The 19,462-nt window shown below is 48.5% G+C and overlaps 1 protein-coding gene across 8 annotated transcripts in view; it reads left to right on the top strand.

Moving 5' to 3' along the window:
• The window catches only part of DEPDC5 (DEP domain containing 5, GATOR1 subcomplex subunit), a 121,219-nt gene extending 102,025 nt beyond the window's left edge, over positions 1–19,194 (top strand). For all 8 annotated transcript variants that reach the window (XM_036074620.2, XM_036074621.2, XM_036074619.2 and 5 more), the window contains 7 exons: positions 1,146–1,254; positions 2,513–2,737; positions 7,806–7,975; positions 12,628–12,799; positions 15,365–15,425; positions 18,175–18,257; positions 18,423–19,194. In XM_036074620.2, the coding sequence (XP_035930513.1) occupies positions 1,146–1,254; positions 2,513–2,737; positions 7,806–7,975; positions 12,628–12,799; positions 15,365–15,425; positions 18,175–18,257; positions 18,423–18,712 (1,110 nt within the window). In that variant the 3' untranslated portion in view covers positions 18,713–19,194. The remainder of the gene's footprint in view (positions 1–1,145; positions 1,255–2,512; positions 2,738–7,805; positions 7,976–12,627; positions 12,800–15,364; positions 15,426–18,174; positions 18,258–18,422) is intronic.
• Positions 19,195–19,462: the final 268 nt, after the last annotated feature.

The raw sequence follows: 19,462 nt of genomic DNA, 5'->3' as shown, positions 1-19,462 counted from the left end.
TTTTTTAAGATTTTATTTATTTGTCAGAGAGAGCACAAGCGGGGGAACGGCAGGCAGAGGGAGAAGCAGGCTCCCTGCTAATCAGGGAGCCCGATTTGGGACTCAATCCCAGGACCCTGGGATCATGACCTGAGCCGAAGGCAGACACTTAACTGACTGAGCCACCCAGGCGTCCCTGGGCTACCTCTTACCATCCCATTTCCATATCACCATGCTGTTTGGCACATGGTAGGCACTTAGAAAACACTTGCTAAATTTAATGACACTGTTCAGAACTGGAATTAAACTGGAGAGGAGAAGAATAGGAAAGGTCAAGTTGGCTGATGTGGTTCACACCATCCTGTCCACACAGAAATCAGTACCATTTGCTGACCAGCAGGCTTGTCATCCCTGAAACGTAAAATCAGTAACTGATTTGAATAAGCATGCAATCATCAGTTCTCTCTTTGAGGGTCTCTTAGGGAGTTTTGCATGGCCTTTGCCCTATTACTTATACTCCCATCTCCCTGAGAATCAGATTTCCTTGTTCACACAATGCAATGCTTCTACAACCGTTAAAATGCATGAGCTGGAAGGACATGTATCAACATGGACAAATGTCCAAAGCAGGATGTTGAGTGAAAATCCAATATACAAAATGATAATTGTATTACGCCCTTTATTTAAAATTTAAAATCTCACAAAAATACCTCATTCTCTATCAATACATGTGTGTATAATAAAATTATTAAAAACATGCATGAGAATAATGTTACACTAACCATTTATTTCTGGTGAGAGAGGAAGAGGAATGGGACATGGGAGAGTCCACAGAACATTTTGTTTTGTCTTTTAATTAAAAGATCTGAAGTCAGTATAGCAAAATATTAAGTTTGTTGAAGTTGCGTGGTGGTATACATGGATTGTCTTTATACTTCCCTGTATGTTTGAAATAATTGATGATACTATAATATGCATTTGCATTGTATAATATAATTTACTTCAGGAGCAGCATTTCTCATAGAGCAATCATCATGGCTGATGGGGGGTGAAGAGTAGGGTCTCCTCAATGTTCTGGTCACTTCCTTGACTCCAGGGAACTGAGGGCTGCACTTCTAAGATGTTCCTCCACAGGAATTTCAAAGTTTCAATGTCTGTCCTTTTAGAAAATGCTGGAAGAACAGCTCATCACACATGCATCTGGTGAAGTCTGGCGGACCTTCATCTACGGCTTCTATTTCTACAAGATAGTCATGGACAAAGAACCTGACCGAGGTCAGAGATGAGGCGAATGCTGTTGCCCACAGGAGCAAGTGTTTTTCCTGGTGGCTTGCTTTTTCAAATGATGGTGCTTCTTGAGTTCCTTGTGTGACTTCGTATTCTAAGTAGACAGATCTGTCAACTTCCTGAGCATTTGTACTTAATTTAAGCAGAACCGGAGTGACGAGTATTTCTTAAAGCTATGGTATGTTCTTGGTCAGAACAGTGTGGATGGAAGATAAACCTACAAGAGGCCAAGGGATCTGGTTTGAGGAAATTCCCATGGGCCATTTTTTGGCTACTAATTTTAATTATAGAGCCCCATCCCCCATCCCCATCCAGTGCAGGTGGTTCTGAGTATAGATAGGCTCTTATCTATAACTTACAGTACTTTTTACTTGCTAGACTCCCATTTCTTACCCTAGAAAGACTCAAGTCCTAGCAAGTTTTCTAAGATACATTTTAACTTTTTTTTTTCCTTTCATGAGAAAACATAATTCCCAAGAGGGGACCCATTCCAGCAAGGTCAGAGCTGGCTCACATGGTGCTGGAGACACCCAGGATTCAGAGCCACGGCTCAAGTCCACCCAGAGCCCACAGGGATGTTGGCTGGAAGTGACTCCATCCTGCAGACAAACGGCTTCTCAGCCTCTGGGTTTCGGGAATCATACATCAGATGAAGCAGCGAGTGCCCCCTCGCTATGCTCTTTTATCCAAGAACGTGTTGGAAGTGGAGCTGTGCGGGTTTTTTCCTGGTAGCGACTAGTGTGTCCGTTGCCGCCTCTCCCCTTGAATTCTCACTTGGACTAATAGTTATTTACCTTCAAGGAGAAAAAAACCCAAAAAACCTGGTTACTGTTACTTACTCTGAAATTAGAGGTATGAAACTGAAAAAAAAGATAAAAAATCTTTCTTAATTGAAGAAAAGTTCACGCAACATAAAAATGAACCATTCTGACGTGAACACTTCACTGGCATTCCATACGTTCCCGGTATTGTGCAAACACCACCACCTCTGTCTAGGGTCCAGATCGTTTTCATCACCCTGGAAGGAATCCTTGTGCCCATTAACAGTCACTGCCAAACTCCTCCTCCCTCCTGCCCCTGGCCACCCTGGTCTCTAAGGATTGGCCTATTCTGGATATTTCATTTAAGTGGCCTGTTGTGTTTGGCTTCTTTCACTTAGCATCGTGTTTTCAAGGTTCAGCCTTGCATTAGCAAGAAAATAAGCATTTGTGTTGAGGGCACTTTCTCTCCCCTTTGCTTTTCCCAGTGGCCATGCAGCAGCCCACCACCTGGCACACAACAGCCGTGGAGGACTTCGCCAGCTTCCAGCGCAAGTGGTTTGAGGTGGCCTTTGTAGCTGAAGAGCTCTTGCACTCCGAGATTCCTGCTTTCCTCTTGCCCTGGCTGCCCAGCCGGCCAGCCTCCTATGCAAGCAGGCACAGCTCCTTCAGCCGCAGCTTTGGAGGCCGGAGCCAGGCAGCTGCGCTTTTAGGTAGATGCTCGGCCCAGATGGGGCCTGGGGATGCGCTGGTGGGTGGCTGAGGGAGAGGGTCAGTCAGCCAAGGGGACAACGTCACGTGGACCAGGATTAGAGTCACTGGGCCTTTTATACTGGTACTCTGTCCGCATGGTGGGCTCCTGTTATAGCTCCCACTGACCGAGTGGGTCAAGCTCATTATTGTCCCAACCAGTGAACAAGTGTCCAAGAGCTCTCAAATCAGGGCACAGTGCTAAACCTGCACAAATAGGAGAGAATAGACAATGGGACCACTTTTCCCAAGAAGCACCCAGACTACAGGGGATGTGAACTGGTGCTCACTGCTGGTTTAGTACCTGCCAGAAGCCTTCCCGGGACCTTAGTGACCTAGGATGTCAAAAGAGGAAGGAATCTTAGAGGTTGTCCATTCCAAACACTGAGGCTGAGCGTGAATCTTCGCTCCGCCCTTCCTCCCCAAATGTGCTCACCACATCAAGGGATATAAATTAAGAGTCTTCCCTCCTTTCCTCAGTTCCTGCAGCTCCAAGATAGGGGTACCCACCCACTATTGAATGGTGGTGACCTCTGGTAGGAAATTGGACCTCTGCTCTCAAGGACTGGACTGATGGGTTGGGCTGTAAATGTCTTTAGGCAATGCATGCTCTAGGTAAAGTGTCATGAGATTCACCTCAATGGCAGGTTGGAGAGATCCTAAAAACCCTCTAGAAGGAAGGAAGGAAATGTAACATAGACCAAAGTCCAGGGAAATTCCACCTTCTACTTAGTTTGCCTGGAAATGCCCAGCTCGTTGGAAGTCTTACGTAGCTGGTAGAATGGAAATGTTAATAGTCATCATAGTTTCCAGATCCTCAGATTCACTTGGATCCAGATGTGGCTTTGAACCTCACCCCAGCATGCCCAGCACTGTGTGTGAGAGCTGAGGGGGGCATGGAGAAGACAAAACTGTGAAGAGAGTGGCTCCTCTTTCCCCCAGGTAGTCACGACTTACCCTCTTCCTTGTGTTGCATTTCTAACTCTGTCCCTCCTTGAAGTCTTTTGGAAACAAAGAGGCCACATACTCCCTACCTGCTAGTTACCAGTAGCACACACACACACCCCCCACCACCACCCAGTGTGACAAAATATCTCCCGACGTTGCCCAATGTCCCCACTTACTCCTGGGTTAGAGTTACTGCTTCTGGAAAACGCCTAGGAACTGTCCCCTTTGCGTCATCATCCTGGTTCTGGAGGCTGTCTTGACAGTTTCTGCATGAACATCCTCATTTCCAAAGTCTCCTCCTTCAGCAGGCTGGCAGAACCCTCTCCTGTCCGCCACAGTCCTAAGCTCGAGGTGAGATTCAAATCATTTCAGTTTAGCTCTGGTTCTTAGGCACGTCAGAAAAATTGCACTTAAAGAGGAGCAGCGTATGGAAAAATAAGTCATCTGTCCAAAACAGTGGGAGAGTAAGGGAGAAGAGAGGATTTATGTCTTTAGCAGGTAGTTTATTAAGCAGGCGTCTTTCCCCTGGGGTTTGCACATGGGTGTTAGGGGGTCGGCATTGATTCTGAACCGGACAGAATCTCACGTGTCTGCATATTTTCTTGAAGCTATCCTTTTATTAGCTTTCCAGGGGCTCCCATGATTGTAGTAGAATTTCACTCATCCACTTCTTTTCCCATCACCCCTCGCACAGGAAGTGGGTTTCTTATCCTTTTAAACCTGGCACAGCATTATCACTGCTCATTCTGTCCAGCAACATCCCTCAGACCTCTGTGTTAGGGTATGAGCTACTTCTTCCCAGCTTTTTTTTTTTTTCAGGTTAGACTGTAGACTTTCGCTGTGTCATTTACTGAAGTGAGAAAGAGGAGTTGTCTTTGAATTGGACTGTCCCCGGTGTTGGTTTTTTTTTTTTTTGCCTCAGAAAAAAAAATTAACATGATTTATAGGGGAAAGAAGGCCTGTGTATCATTTATGACCTGCTCCCCTTTCTGTTTGTTTCGACGTGTTCCTTTTTAAACATTTCAGATTCTCAATTGGAAATCTGTTTTTCTCAGCAGAAAGCTGTTTTAATATTCCTGACGGGTGCCACACCGTCCTGTCTGCCCTGGCCCGTGGTGACTCCTCCTTCTCCACTCATGTCATCCTATGTCGCTGAGCTGTGAAGCTGCAGGGGCATCTGAGACCCAGGGAGAAGCAGCACCGCATCCCTTAAGCCCACTCACACACCTTTGATTTCTCAGCCTTTTTTTTTTTATCTGATTTATTTTTTAAAAAGATTTTATTTATTTGACAGAGAGAGACACAGTGAGAGAGGGAACACAAGCAGGGGGAGTGGGAGAGGGAGAAGCAGGCTTCCTGAGCAGCAGGGAGCCCGATGCGGGGCTCGATCCCAGGACCCTGGGATCATGACCTGAGCCAAAGGCAGACGCTTAACGACTGAGCCACCCAGGCGCCCCTCAGCCTTTTTTTTTTTTTTAAAGATTTTATTTATTTATTTGACAGAGAGCATAAGCAGGGGGGAGTGGCAGGCAGAGGGAGAGGGAGAAGCAGGCTTGTTTTTTTGATCACCCCACTGGATCTCAGGATCAGAAGAGGCTGCCAAGCCCCTCGGTCCAGACCCTGACGTGTGAGCAGTTGCCATCCCCACTCCTTGTAAGTGGGGAGCCAGCTGCTTCTTGAAAGCTCCCCCCAACAGGGCACTCACTCCTGTGACTTCTCTTCCTGTTTCTCAGCAGCTCCGGTAGTGAGTGTTGATCCCTGGGACCCTACCTGAGACTGCAGTCTCTTCTCCTCCAGTGGCACTGATCCCCTCCCCAGGTCATTGTTAGCCCCCTTGCTGTGACCCGGGTGAAGGACCCTCAGCCGGCTCCTTCTCTGGGTTTGCCCCTTATTTACTGGGACTCACTGTATCTCACTGTCCCAACGTGAGTAAGTCTGTTCTTATGCAGCTAAGGAGTGATTCAGAGAACTCGCCGCCGAAAGCTGCAGCTCAGCTGGGGCTTACACCTTTGTCAACATCAGTAGCCTGCTGGCCGTGTCCATACTGCTGAATCTCACCCCGAAAATAGTGAAAGCCAGTGGACTCTTGAGCCTGTAAGCACTTGGCTGAACAGGACACTTCCTTGGGCTTCCTCAGACCGGCCTGTTCTGAACTGAATACGCCAGATGGGAGAGGAGAGATGGGCGAGGTCACTGCTGGTGGTTATCAAGTGCCCTTTGTTTTGTGACCCGGGCTTTCCCCCCCATGCCGGGGAGGAATACACCGTCCAAGACCAGAGAGCAAAGCTTTCTTCCTTTGACTGGGGCTATTAAGTAAAAGGCTACTGTGGTTGGGCCATGAATCAGGAACACAAGGCGGGGACAGAAACTAGTTCTCATGAGACTTTTAGCATCGGAGCCACCATGTTCTTTAGCCTGAAGTGTCCCAGGCAGCTGAGCCGTGTCCATGGGAGTCATGGACAGGCCTCAGATGGAGCATTGGTGAGCTTGTAGCTTAAATGGGGGAGGAAGGAATAATAGGAGAGTTGCAAGTGGGGTGGCTAAAGGAGAAGGCAAGAGGGGTGAGTCTGCGACCTCCTGGCAGCCATGTTTTCCTTGATCCTCACCCCTCCTCCTGGAAGCAGCTGGGTGGGCACCATCTCAGTTTGCAAATGAGGAACTAAACCAGGAGAGCTGAAGCAGTGCCCTCAGGGGCACCTGGCTAAATGGCAGAGCGTAGATCTTCCAACTCCAGAGGAAGAACGTTTCCCATTTTGCACGCTCTGGTTTTGAGAGCGTGATGAGCTGTATACCCAGCAGCTGAATATCAGTCCGCCCCGGGGGCCATCAGCGTCTTAGCTGCAGCTCCCCTACCTCTCCCAACAGAAGTTCATTAAAATCACTGACTCAAGAGCCGTTTTATCCTTGTCAGTGATAAAAGCCACTCAGGGCTTCTACCTGCAAAACCCAGAACTAAACTGATGGCTTCAGATAAAGAGATACCTTTGGATTCGTGGGGGCTGGGAGAATGAGGAGCTGATAATAGTTTGTAGAAACCCAGTCAGGCAGAGCAGAGCCCTGATCTTTCCGTCACTTCTGAGCCTCTTTCAGGCCTTTAGTCTGGTCAGGACTGCCACTGACACTTGACCCATCCTTAAAACATCCCTATCTTGGGTTGAATAGGATTTCTGAGCAAGAGTTCCAGATAGGATGAACTAGTTTGATACCAACCTGGAATCTGAGCAACACACAGTTGATGGAACAGGGTGTTGAGCTTCATCATGAGGTTTCATTTCTTGAGAAAAGATTCTAGAACTATTGTCTTCCTGGGTTGAAACCAGAAAAGCAGGACTTCCTCCTCACTGTGGTCTGAGCTGTCTGTCCAATGGTGTCCCTTTGTGGGTCACTGGAGGGGGAAGATCTGGGGTTCAGCCTGGCTGAGGTTCCAACTCTGATCTTGGTCAAGGCATTTCTCCTCCATGGGCAGCTGTTTCCTCATCTGTAAATGAAGGAGTTGGATCCGATTAGGGCGAGGCAAACTATGGCTTAACCAGCCAAATCTGGACTACCATCTGTTTGTTTCTTTTATAATAAACTTTATTTTTAGAGCACTTCTAGGTTCACAGCAAAATTGAGTGGAAGGTACACAGGGTTTTCATATACTCCCTGCCTGAGCACCTGCACAACCTCCCCCACTATCCACTTGGGTTCTGACACATGGGTAATGGCATGTATCCGCCATGATAGTATCACACAGAATAGTTTTACTGCCCTAAAAATCCTTCTGGCTTTGTAAGTAAAGTTTTACTAGAACACCGCCCGGCCTATTCATTTATAGACCTCTGGCTGCTAGTGAGCGCACTGTGATGGCAGGGTTGAGTGGCTGAAACAGAGACCACGTAGCCTGTAAAACCCAACATATTACTGGGCCCTTTCTAGGAAAAGTTGGCTGACCTCTGGACTAGGTGATTTGCAGGAAGTTTCTGTGATTTTCTAATAGGTGACTCTGCACTTTTATATCTGGATTCCTGGTTGGTTGTTCTTCCACCTCATCCCACTCCTTCTCCCTCTCTTTCCTGGGGCCCCTCCAATGTGCTGATGCAGCAGCCACTGTCCCAGAGCAGAGGACCGTGACCCTGGATGTGGACGTGAACAACCGCACAGACCGGCTGGAGTGGTGCAGCTGTTACTATCATGGCAACTTCTCCCTGAATGCGGCCTTTGAGATCAAGCTCCACTGGATGGCCGTGACCGCCGCGGTCCTCTTCGAGATGGTGAGAGCCTCTTGCCTTGTGTCGTGGTCGGGGCCTTGGCTCAACTTGCCAAGGGGCACAGCGGGTGCTTGTCCCTTTTTTTTCCCTTTAGTTCAGGCTCCCATTACCTTTCACCTGGACTCTTTGGAATAGCCTTGTAAAAAAATTTAAACACAGTAAAAAATTCAAACAGTCGACAAGGAGCTAGATTAGGGTTTCTCAGCCTTGGCACTCTTGACATCTAGGGACAGATAATTCTCCATTGTGGGGACTGCCTACAGTCCTGTGCATTGTAGGATGTTGGGCAACATCTGTGACCTCTACCCTAAATGCCAGGAGCACACCCGCCTTGTGACAACCAAAAATGTCCCCAGGGAGGAGGAGTATTGCCCCCAGTTGAGAATCCCTGGTCTAGAGTGAAAGTAAGTCCCTCTCCCACCCTTACCCTGTTCCTGGGGACTTCCATCTAAAAGCAACCACCCGGACGTGGGTGGTGGTTGGGCTAAATAGGTGATGGGTATTAAGGAGGGCACTCGTGTTGAGCACTGGGTGTTATATGTAAGTGATGAATCACTAAATTCTCCTCTGGAAGCCAATGTTACACTATATGTTAACTAACTAGAATTGAAATAAAAATTTGAAGAAAAAAATACAGGCAGCCCCCTGGGGCCCCTGGCTGGCTCAGTCAGTAGAGCACACGCAACTCTTGATCTCAGGGTTGTGGATTTGAGCCCCATTTTGGGTGTGGAGGTTACTTAAAAATAAAATCTTAAAAAACATTTTTTTAATCATTAAATAAAAGCAGCCACCCTACCGCTTTGTTGAATGTACTTCCAGAGATAGTATGTGCACATACAAAGCTTTGTTACCTTTTCTCTTTTTAACAGATACGGTAGCTTGGACTACTGACATTACACTGTACAGCAGGGGGGTTAGGGGTGCCGACTCTGTGCAGTGAGAAATCCAAGTAAAGCTTCTGACTTCCCAAAAACTTAACTACGAATAGCCTATTGTTAACCTGAAGCATTAAAGATTACATAAACGGTCGATTAACACATATTTTGTATGCTCTATTTATTATATACTGTATTCTCACAATAAAGTAAGCTAGAAAGAAGACAGTGTTACTAAGGAAATAATAAGGAAGAGACATTGCATTTACAGTACTCTGTTTATTAAAAAAAAAAACAAAACCCACATGTAAGTAGACTCATGCATTTCAAACCTGTGTTGTTCAAGGGTCAACTGTATTTGCAATGTGTTTTGTCCTATTACTTATACATCCTCAGTATCGGTATAAATAAATCTGCCTCGTTGTGTTTTTGTTTTTGTTTTGCTTCATTGTTTTTAAGGGCTACAGAATATTCTGCTATTTGTTTGTATCATTGTTTACTTAACCAATCCCCCGTCCGTGAACATCACTGCCTTTAACTCTAGCTCTCAACAGGGGTGGGAGGAGTGTGTGATTTTGCCCCCGTAGGCAGAGGGGCATTTGATAATATCTGGAAACATTTTTACTTGGCACAAATGGTGGAAGAGTGCCACTGGCGTCTAGTGGGGTGGATACCAGGGATGCTGTGCATCATCCTATAACGCATCGCATAGGACAGCCTCTAGGACAAACAGTTAACCAGCCCAGATGTCACGAGTGCCAAAGCTGAGGAGCCGTCTTTTAATTGGTCTTCTACCTGTCTTTCGTCTTCCTAGTCCACCTGGCCGGTCTGTCTAATCAGGTCACTCGGTGCTCGCACTGAGAAGCCAGCCCAGCCACCCCCATCCCTGGTCCAGTGTCTGTGGAGCAAGCCCTCCTTAGCCAGGCTGTCAGGATCTTCCAGGTGCCTTCTTGAACCATCTTTGCAGTCTGCCACTCCTTTAATACACTCTCCCCTTCGCCCTAGAAGAATGTTTTTCTGTGGCTTTAACAGAGTCCTGCTCACCTCCCACACTGGCGCAAGCATCCCATCGCCTTGCTGAGAGCAGCCAGAAGGTTCAGAAAGACTTTACAGAAAGCTAGGAGATGACCAAAGAGAGTGAGCACAGCATCTGCTGGCAGCGTGTCGTTTTTCTATCCAGGGCTCAGAGGCTTAGTTTTGTCCCACAAGGCATGATATCCTGGGGAAGGGATTTGTCTGCGTTTCCGTCTGCCCAGCCCCAGTCTGCCTCTGCATGGCATTAGCACCCCTGTGGACCCCTACCCTGGAACACTGGAATGTTTTCAAGGTCCAGATCAAAAAAGATGTCCAGCGGGACACCTGGGTGGCTCAGTGGGTTATGCGTCTGACTCTTGATCTTGACTCAGATCTCGATCTCACAGTTGTGAGTTCAAGCCCTGCGTTGTGGTCCACGCTGGGGATGGAGCCTACTTAAAAAAAAAAAGAAAAGACACCCAGCCACCTGTCCAGCTCAGCTTACAGAGGACACTGGCTCTGCTCCAGCCAGTCAACACTGGGATAACCACTCCCTCCAGCCAGAACTAACCCTCTGACCCAGTAGGCTAAGCCTTCTCCTTGGAAGCCCTACCTACCAGATAATCCTATCTCAAACAACACAACCATAACATTCATAGACGCACACATATAGTCACAGTTTGGCAGGAAGAAGAGTATTTATCTCCCCGGGGGAATATAGCAACTGTCTTTTCAAAATACACTTTTCACACCAATTCATGTAAAACCCATGAAAGCTGCTAATCCCTTTATCATTACAGTTTTGACCCTTGAACAACACGGGTTTGAACTGCATGGATCCACTTATACATGGATTTTTTAAATATATATAAATACAGTACTGTAAATGTATTTTTTCTTCCTTATGTTTTTTTTTTTTAAAGATTTTATTTATTCATTTGAGACACAGAGATACAGAGAGAGAGAGAGAAAGCATGAGCAGGGAGAGAGGCAGAGGGAGAGGGAGAAGCAGGCTCCTCGCTGAGCCAGGAGCCTGATGTGGGGCTCGATCCCAGGAGTCTGGGATCATGACCTGAGCCAAAGGCAGACGCTTAACCATCTGAGCCACCCAGGCGCCCCTTCCTTATGATTTTCTTAATAATGTTTTCTTTTCTCTAGCTTACTTTATTGTAAGCCTACAGTACATAATACTCATAACATACAAATATATGTTAATCAGCTGTGTATCTTCTTGGTAAGGCTTCTGGTCAACAGTAAGCTATTAGTAGTTAAGTTTTGGGGGAGTCAAAAGTATACTCAGATTTTTGACTGCATAGGATGTTGGTGCCCCTAACTCCTGTGTTGTTCAAGGGTCAACAATATTTTGTTAAGTTTTTAGAAATCTCTAGTGTAGATTAATTATTATTTTAAGGTAGTGTCCAAATTTGTTATAAATCACATTTTATTATGTAATTTTATAATATGTAATATTTATTATATTAAAATATGACATTTTTAAATTTACATAAAATAAAAAGAGCCTTAGAAATTATTTTGGGCAGGACCACATGGCTGGCTCAGTCAGTAGAGCACGCGACTCTAGATCTCAAGGTTGTGCGTTTGGGCCCTGCATTGGCTATAGAGATTACTTAAAAATAAAATCTTTAAAAAAACAGAAAGAAAGAAAGAAATTATTTTGGTCAAACAGAGATATTGGTTTTTGTTGTTGATGTATTGTTGTTGTTATGAGTGTTTCTGGGGAAAAAAAAGCTAAGAGTGGTCCCCCTCAATTTTTAATGTAATCATATTGGTTTAAGTCATGTTGTGGCTCAAACTAATATATATATATATATATAAATATATATATATTTTAAGATTTTATTTATTTGAGAGAGAGAGAGAGAGGGAGCACGAGCAGGGGAGGGGCAGAGGGAGAATCATACTCTCCGCCGAGCAGGAAGCCCGACTCGGGACTTGATCCCAGGATCCTGGGACATGACCTGAGCCAAAGGCAGACGCTTAACCAACTGAGCCACCCAGGCGTCCCTTGAAATAACATTTGACACAAATCTGATCTGTATGCCAGAGCCACATGTATCAGTTTTGTTTTTTTTAATATACGTAGTTTTCTGGTTCAAAAAGTATCTTAAGACGTAGACAATCGCCACTGTTCCCTAAGGAAATGGTACTGCTGGGGAGGTTTGTCTTGCTGCCCCAGTTAACTTTCGTTTGGAGTCTTCGGACAGACAGCTTTTGGGAGTTTGCTGGAGAGAGACTGTCATTCTGCCAGGTCAGAGCTTATCGCTTTTGGCCAGAGGCCACCACTGTCATCTTGCGCCCTGCATCATGTCCCTTCCAGCCAGGCTGAGTGGATTGTTTTCCTATTTGATACTTTGGGCTTCGTAAATTTTTGATAAAGGACAAATTTAGAAGGACTTAACTTATATCCTGTGACCTTCCGCCAACATCCTATGGAATGAGAAGGCTGTTCAGGAGGCAAGAAATAGCTCTCTCCAGTCGCTTCCTTCCAGAAGAAACAATGGAGTTGCAGCAGCTCGGGCTGGGAGGAGGAGCTGTGTGCTTAACTCACAGTTCTTCAAGTATTTGTCAGAGGAGGTTAAGTTGTGCTCTTTCCTGCCCAGGACCCGTTTGGAGCCAGTGAACATGAATAAATGAACAATGCCAATCAATATGTAAGCCGCCACGGTGGCGGCTTTGCTCCTGGGGAAGTACTTTCTCTTGTCTGAGTTCACTTGGAGGTGACACTGTTTCTGTGCTTCCCACCAGGTCCAAGGCTGGCATCGCAAAGCCACTTCCTGCGGCTTTTTGTTGGTCCCCGTTCTGGAGGGTCCCTTTGCGCTGCCCAGTTACCTGTATGGCGATCCGCTCCGAGCCCAGCTCTTCATCCCACTCAACACCAGCTGCCTGCTCAAGGAGGGCAGTGAGCACCTGTTTGATAGTAAGAGACACTCCCCTCTGTACGTTCTGTCTCCACGAGTAAGACCTCTCCCCCAGGGCCACCTCTCTGGGCATCAAATCCAGGCAGGCTAGGGCACAGAGGGAGCTTTTGGACAAGGGGGCCAAAAGGATCTGGCTTTCATGCTGGTTCTTCACTTAGTGGCCAGGTAACCCTGGACAAGTCACTTACTGTCTTAAATTCCTTATTCCTCAAATGAGAGCACATAAAGTTTAACGCTGCCTTGCCAACTTGGGAAGACCCTCAGGAGGCCTGGAGCAGATGGTGGGTGGGAGAGGGTGTGATACACTGTAAATCACGAGTGGCACTGGTATTCTCCCCACACTCTCCTTTCCGTGCTCCAGCCTAACTGGCTTTGGGGTTGGGAATTTGAACCTTATGGGAGGCTTGAATCTGCTGTTTCATGCAAACAGGCTAGAGAAAGGGAGGCATTGATACAAAACAGGTTACAGCGTCCTGTTGTGCAAAGCTGTAGCGTGTCAGCACCTGGAACACGCATGTGGCTCGAGTCCTGCATCTCAAGGAAGACAGAGCAGGAGGGGGCTCAGAGGAAGACAGCAGGACTCTGGTCACAGCCCTTTCCCTGGGACGGGGTTGTCTGTCCGTCGGGAGCAGACAGTGGGCGGGGCTGCCCTGCTGCTCCACCCTGGCCCAGCAGATCTCTGAGGGCAGGTGTAGGACAGATCGAAGGACAAGTCTTCACACAGCACAGAACTTTTTATCACTAATTAATTGCTCATTTTGATGAACATATAAATAGCCCCTACAGAGCTCTTGGTGAGCTCACAAATGACCTTTTTAAAAACAAAAAGTTAGAATTGCTGCTGATATGTCAGCAGCCCTTTCGTTTCTCAGATATAGAAATTATAAATGTGAAAGGAAGAACTTTTGGTGTGAGGGAGATGGTTTCTTCCCGTGCCCGTGTAAGTCTGTGTCATGGTGGTTAGAAGAAGCAGCCCAGGGGGTGAGAGGTCTCGCTAGGTCAGGGAGGCCACACTAAACCTTCCTGTACTTTTCCTGTGACAGGCTGCCCCAGTGGTACAAACAGCTTGTGTTCCAGAGGCCCATCTGTATATTCTTTGTTTACGTCTCAGAAGACATTTTTATATAGACACAGTATTTTCAGTGATGGTTGGGGTTCGAGGCGGGCCCCACAGAGCCACCAGAGGCCATAGATCCTGTGCCCCGTAGAGTTGACAAAGTGCTCTTCACACACACACACACACACACACACACACACACACACACACACACCCTTCTCGTTTAACCTCACGGTGGCTGACAGAGGACCACTGCAGTCCTGCAGTGCCACGTGATGATATTCGTATCTGATGATTTCCAGCCAGGCAACCGCCTCACGCTGCTGTTTTTAATATGCTCGGGAGACACTTCCCCCACAGCAGCCAGACTCTTCTGGGGGTTTTCCACTTTCACTGTCACCGCACAGGATTGCTGGCAGGGCTGGCATTGGAGGACATTTTTGTATGAGCTGCTGGTTTTCCCTGCCTGGTGTAACCCAGGCTTCGGGACCAGCAGCCTCTGTTGGTTGCCATGGTTACAGCTGAAGAAAGGAGTCCTAGTTTAAAGGAATAAGGGCTTGACTCTAAAAATCACTTTTCTTGCTCCTGTGCTGCTTCTCTTCCTGTTACCTCCCCTTCCGATAACAGTGGATTCAAAAGCTTAAAAATCTGACAAGGGATCTGCTGTGTGTGTTTTTACCTACTAAAGCCAAAGTCTTTTTTCTTGTTTGCTCTTTGGTTGCCTAGAGCCCTCAAACGTGTTCTAGATAGAAGATTCCAAATGTAGAGAGAGTAGAGAGCCCCTGTTCTTCAGGATGTCTTGTGCAGTTGCTCCTCCAGCCCTCAGCATCTCAGTCCCAAGAGCAGCGCTGGCCCGCTGCCTGTTGCCGAGCGACAGCCTGCCTCAGCCCTCCGCCTCCTCGTCAGCTCTTGGTCTTCACACCAGCACCGCAGAAGGAGTGAGGCTGGAGCCATGATGTGGGCGATGGGGGGAGGCACTCGTCTGCTCCCCTGCCCTCCCCAGCCCATCACTTTTCCAAAAATAGTGCTTATATTTATTTGCTTCAATTTCCCCACGCCTAAAATGGAGCTTGTACTATTGTCTTTCTTTGTAGGGAAATGGAGGATGGGTAATAAATTTTTTCTTCTTTTCTCCTTAGAAGCAGATAACATGCATTTAAAGCTTATTTTTTTGTTTGTATTTTAATATCATGTTCCTTTCCACTTTTGGCATAGGAAGTCATTAGAATGAGTCTTACCTTGAGTTCTGGTAGCTCACACTGGTTGCTGAGGACTCCAATTCAGTGCCTTTCTAGACCCTGATAGAGCTTCAGGGAAGGGGTGGTGAGAACGCACCTTTGTTCCTTGGGACGGCGGCTGGTCTCTCAAAAGCAGGTAGCGTGGAAAGCCGCGCTTAAGCTCAAGGGGGAAGAATGGCCCAGAGAAGTGAAGGGTACAGAAGGCCAGACCCAGGGAGATTTACAAACCTTGGGATCACACCCTGGCATTTATTTTTTTCTCCTTTCAGGCTTCGAACCGGAAACGTACTGGGATCGAATGCACCTTTTCCAGGAAGCCATTGCACACAGGTTTGTCCCCTAGCAAGAGGGCATCGTGGGAGGGCATCAGTGACTGTCGTGAGCGTCAGTCACCAAACCCAAACCCAGTTTGTTTCATTTCTGGGGAAGCGGATCTAGTTCACCAAAGAGCGACTCGCTGCCAATACCCTGCAGGACCCTTTGCCTTGGTTTCAAAGATAAGCATTAGCCCTCCAGTCCCTGTAGCTGTTGTTTTCCAGACCACATTACCTTCTTCCAGTTGAGGGGAAAGCACAGAGCTCCCTCCTTAGCCTCCAACTAGACCTTGAGCCAAGCTGTCCAGGAGATGACATGAGATGAAAAACTAAAACGCTTCAAGAGCCCCTTGACACATGCTGAGAAGATAATGGGGGTTAAAAAGCAATAGATAAGTCCGTAGGTATTTACAGGCACTAGAATATATGCCAGGGAGGGGCTTCCCTGGGCTTAGCTGCCTACCCCTCAGGCCAGTCCAGCTTTGTCTCTAGAACGCACCACGCAGTGTTCATTTGCTGCTTCGTGTTAATCATGGCAGAAGCAAGTCCTCCGTTCCCACTTCCATAATCCTCTTGTGGCACCGTCTGCAGTGTCCTGCCATCTCCTCATTCAAGCGTATCCAGCTGTTACCACTCCACCTCGCACCCCGCTCCCGCCCCCGGCCCACCACAGTCTGGCTTCTTCCTTCCAGCAGGAGGGGGTGCCGACTGGGGGCAGAAGGTGGGGAGCGCAGTGGGTCGGTGGCAAAGGGCGCCGATCTGGGAAGCAGACAGGCCTGGCTTACCTCTGCCTCCACCAGCATGCGGCCGAGGAACCGTGAGCAAATTCTGGAACTGCTTCACCTTTGTTTTCTCACCACTCACTGGGTTGTCGGGAGGGTTCTCCAGAGTTCCTGGCACCTAGGAAGCCCTGGGTAGGCAGGGGGTATCATTAGGAAGACCCCAGCCAACTGATGAGTTATAAGCAGGTCTGACGCTTCCCTTGGATATCATTGGGTGGTGGTTGGATTTTGCTGGCTAGATGTCACGCGCGACGTGGCCTTTCGATTTCTTCATGTCTTCTGTCCCATCCCCACAAATCACTGCGTGGACTCCGCTGCGTGTCCCTGCACCTAAACCTGTGCTCTCTTCCCCACCTAGACCCACCGAACTCACCTATATCTCCCGCCCCACACATTCTCCTCTAAACCCCCACCACCTTGCTCCACCACAGATTCCCAGGTCCCTCCTCTCTCGATCCCTCCTTCCCTTTTTCCCAACATACTCTGTCCATCTTTTATCCTAATCTAGGGGCCCCTGGAGGGCAAGGGTATGCATTTTTCTCATTTTTGTTTCCCTTTACAGCACCCAGCAAAGTGCCTTGCCCAGAGTAGCTTTTGCACAGAATGGAACTCTAGGTGGAATGTGGCTCTGAAATGAAACATTAGCCCACCCATAAGTTTCATCTCTGAAAGAGTTAGAAACTAGTCCAATAAATAAAATCTTTTTAAAAAAGAAGAAACTGGTCCAGCCTCCCTGGGCCCCCCTGCTGTGGCTCCCCAGCTCCTCCTTCACATTTACCTGGTGGGATGGATGCCCCCCACCCCCACCCTCGCTGTAGTCCTGGCTTGAGTGCTCCCCAAGTGGACAGTGAGGGGGGCCAAGCACCGTGGGGTTCAATTGCCATTTTAAAATTAAAAGTCTTCCCTGGTGACCTAAGGAAGAAATGAGGCAAGAATCTGGTCAGGCTGATCCATGTTGAGTAAATAAACAGCCTTGGTTGAAAAGTAAAGGGGAAGGAAGGCAAAATCCAGAGCCATTCCTACACGTGGTGGAATCAGCCTATAGATGTTGGGGCTTGCTGTGCACGTTAACTGATCCGTGTAACTTGCCTTGACTTCATGTGTTCTCTGATAAGTAATTATTGAAAGCCAGTGTGAAGCTGGCGGCTCATACAGAGGACGCAACGCAAGGAGACAGGTGTTTTACCTCCTTCAGTTCTGCCGACATCACTGCCTTCATTACATAAACCTCTCAGACTCGGGGCGGGAGCCACATCTGTTAACACGTCCTTTTCAGCACTTAGCAGGTAGAGCTGTAATAAATGTGTATGATGGAAATAGAAAAACCCGGAATAGAACAAACCATAGATGAGAAGCAGAATCGAATAAGTCATAGATGAAAAGTGGCTCCTCCTGCCCATTTCCAGAATGGAACAGCGAAGCCGAGAGCCCTAGACTCGGTTCCTCATTTTTAAGAAGAGGATTTCAATTAAGATAATTCATTCTATTTCAATTTGGAGCCTTTTTTGAGAACCTACTATGTGCTTAGCTGGGAGAACCTAAGGGAAAGAGGTGTGGCTAAGGTGAATTAAGATAAGCACCTTCCCCTTCTCGTTATGTGGATGGGCACCCAGCACGGTGTCGGACCTGATGTGGATTCCAGGGAGAGGCAGAGAAGAGGTGCGGGAGGGGACAGGGCGACAGTCCCCAGAGGGATGGTCTGACTGGACAGCTGGGGGGCATGCAGGGGGAGGGGTAGAGGGCAGAGACAGGGCTGGGTGTGGAGTGCAGCTGGTGAGAGGGTTCTCAGCCACTTGGAGATGACTGGAGGCCTGGCAGGAGGAGGTCTGGTGAGGGCGAAAACAAGCAGCCTGAATGTTCTGTCTTGAAAGAGATCTTCCCAGGTCCCTGTAGCTCGGGCTGTCAGAAAGTCCTCTTGGCCACATTTGCTCCCCCGTCCCTTTATCTAAGAAGGCCCTAATCTGTCTGTCTTCCTGTCCTTAGGTTTGGGTTTGTGCAAGATAAATATTCCGCCTCTGCTTTTAACTTCCCTGCCGAGAACAAGCCTCAGTACATCCACGTTACAGGTGAGACTCTCTAGGTGAAACGTGGGGCAGGTGGGTCCCTGTGGTGGGAGCCTGTGCACGGGGGCTCCTCCCCTTCACTGAGCCTGTGTCTGCCAAGCCGCCGCAGCCGCCCAGGGAGGGGGGCCTCCTGGTGGCGGTGACACGGGGCCTCCCCTTGCTCCTCAGGAACAGTGTTCCTGCAGCTGCCCTACTCCAGGCGCAAGTTCTCGGGGCAGCGGCGGCGGCGGAACTCCACGAGCTCCACCAGCCAGAGCATGTTCTGTGAGGAGCGGGTTGGCTACAACTGGGCCTACAACACCATGCTGACCAAGACGTGGCGCTCTAGCGCCACGGGGGACGAGAAGTTCGCTGACCGGCTGCTCAGGGATTTCACGGACTTCTGCATCAACCGAGACAACCGTCTGGTCACGTTCTGGACAAGCTGCCTGGAGAAGATGCATGCCAGCGCCCCATGAGGCCAGGCCACGCCGGGGTCCAAGCGCAGGGAGGGTTCGGCTCTTGCTGTCCGTGTCCAGTAGGGGCAGGCGGGCTTTGGGCGGCAGGCGGCAGGCGGCAGTGCCCCTGCCGGTGAGTGGGGGCCGTTGCTGCTGGTTCTCCCCCACCCCACCCCACCCCACGAAATGTTCTTCCCCTCGAGGAGAAAGACTCAGGAAGAAACGAGCGCTGAGAGCAGGTGGGAGGCCCAGATGGTCCGTGGGAGGACCTCAGTACTGGGGAGGGGGGCGAGCAGCCCCCATGAATGTCCTTGGAGAGGGGGTGGCTCCTGGGAGCATCCTTTCCCTCCGCCAGCCGTGGGCTTTTCGGAGCCGTCTGCCACTTCCCGCCCAAAAGTGTGCACAGGATGTAAGATAATTTTGTGAAATAGTGTACCATAGGCTCACAGCAACTGTGTATACCTGTACATATCAGAAGCAGGAATAAAGTGCCACGTGCAGCATCTCTGGCCCCCAGCTGGTTCCTGGCAGCGGCGGTCCCATCCTCGGCTGGGCAGTCGGGCCCCATCGCCAGGGACATAGTGGCAAATGAGGCAGCCGCAGAAGGTGAGGAGAACTGCAGAATTCACTGTCTTGGAGAGTCTGGCTGTGGATTTTCTGAAAGATGTCTTTTCACAGGCCCTTGGGCAAGAGCAAAATCGTTTCTTTCAGACCTGGTGAGCAGAGCAGATAGTAGCAGGTGCAACCGCAGGCTTGTGTTGGCGGAGTGAA

The sequence above is a fragment of the Halichoerus grypus genome, chromosome 13 (assembly GCF_964656455.1).
Source record: "Halichoerus grypus chromosome 13, mHalGry1.hap1.1, whole genome shotgun sequence".
Taxonomy (NCBI): Eukaryota; Metazoa; Chordata; class Mammalia; order Carnivora; family Phocidae; genus Halichoerus; species Halichoerus grypus.
This window is presented reverse-complemented; position numbering and strand designations above follow the sequence as displayed.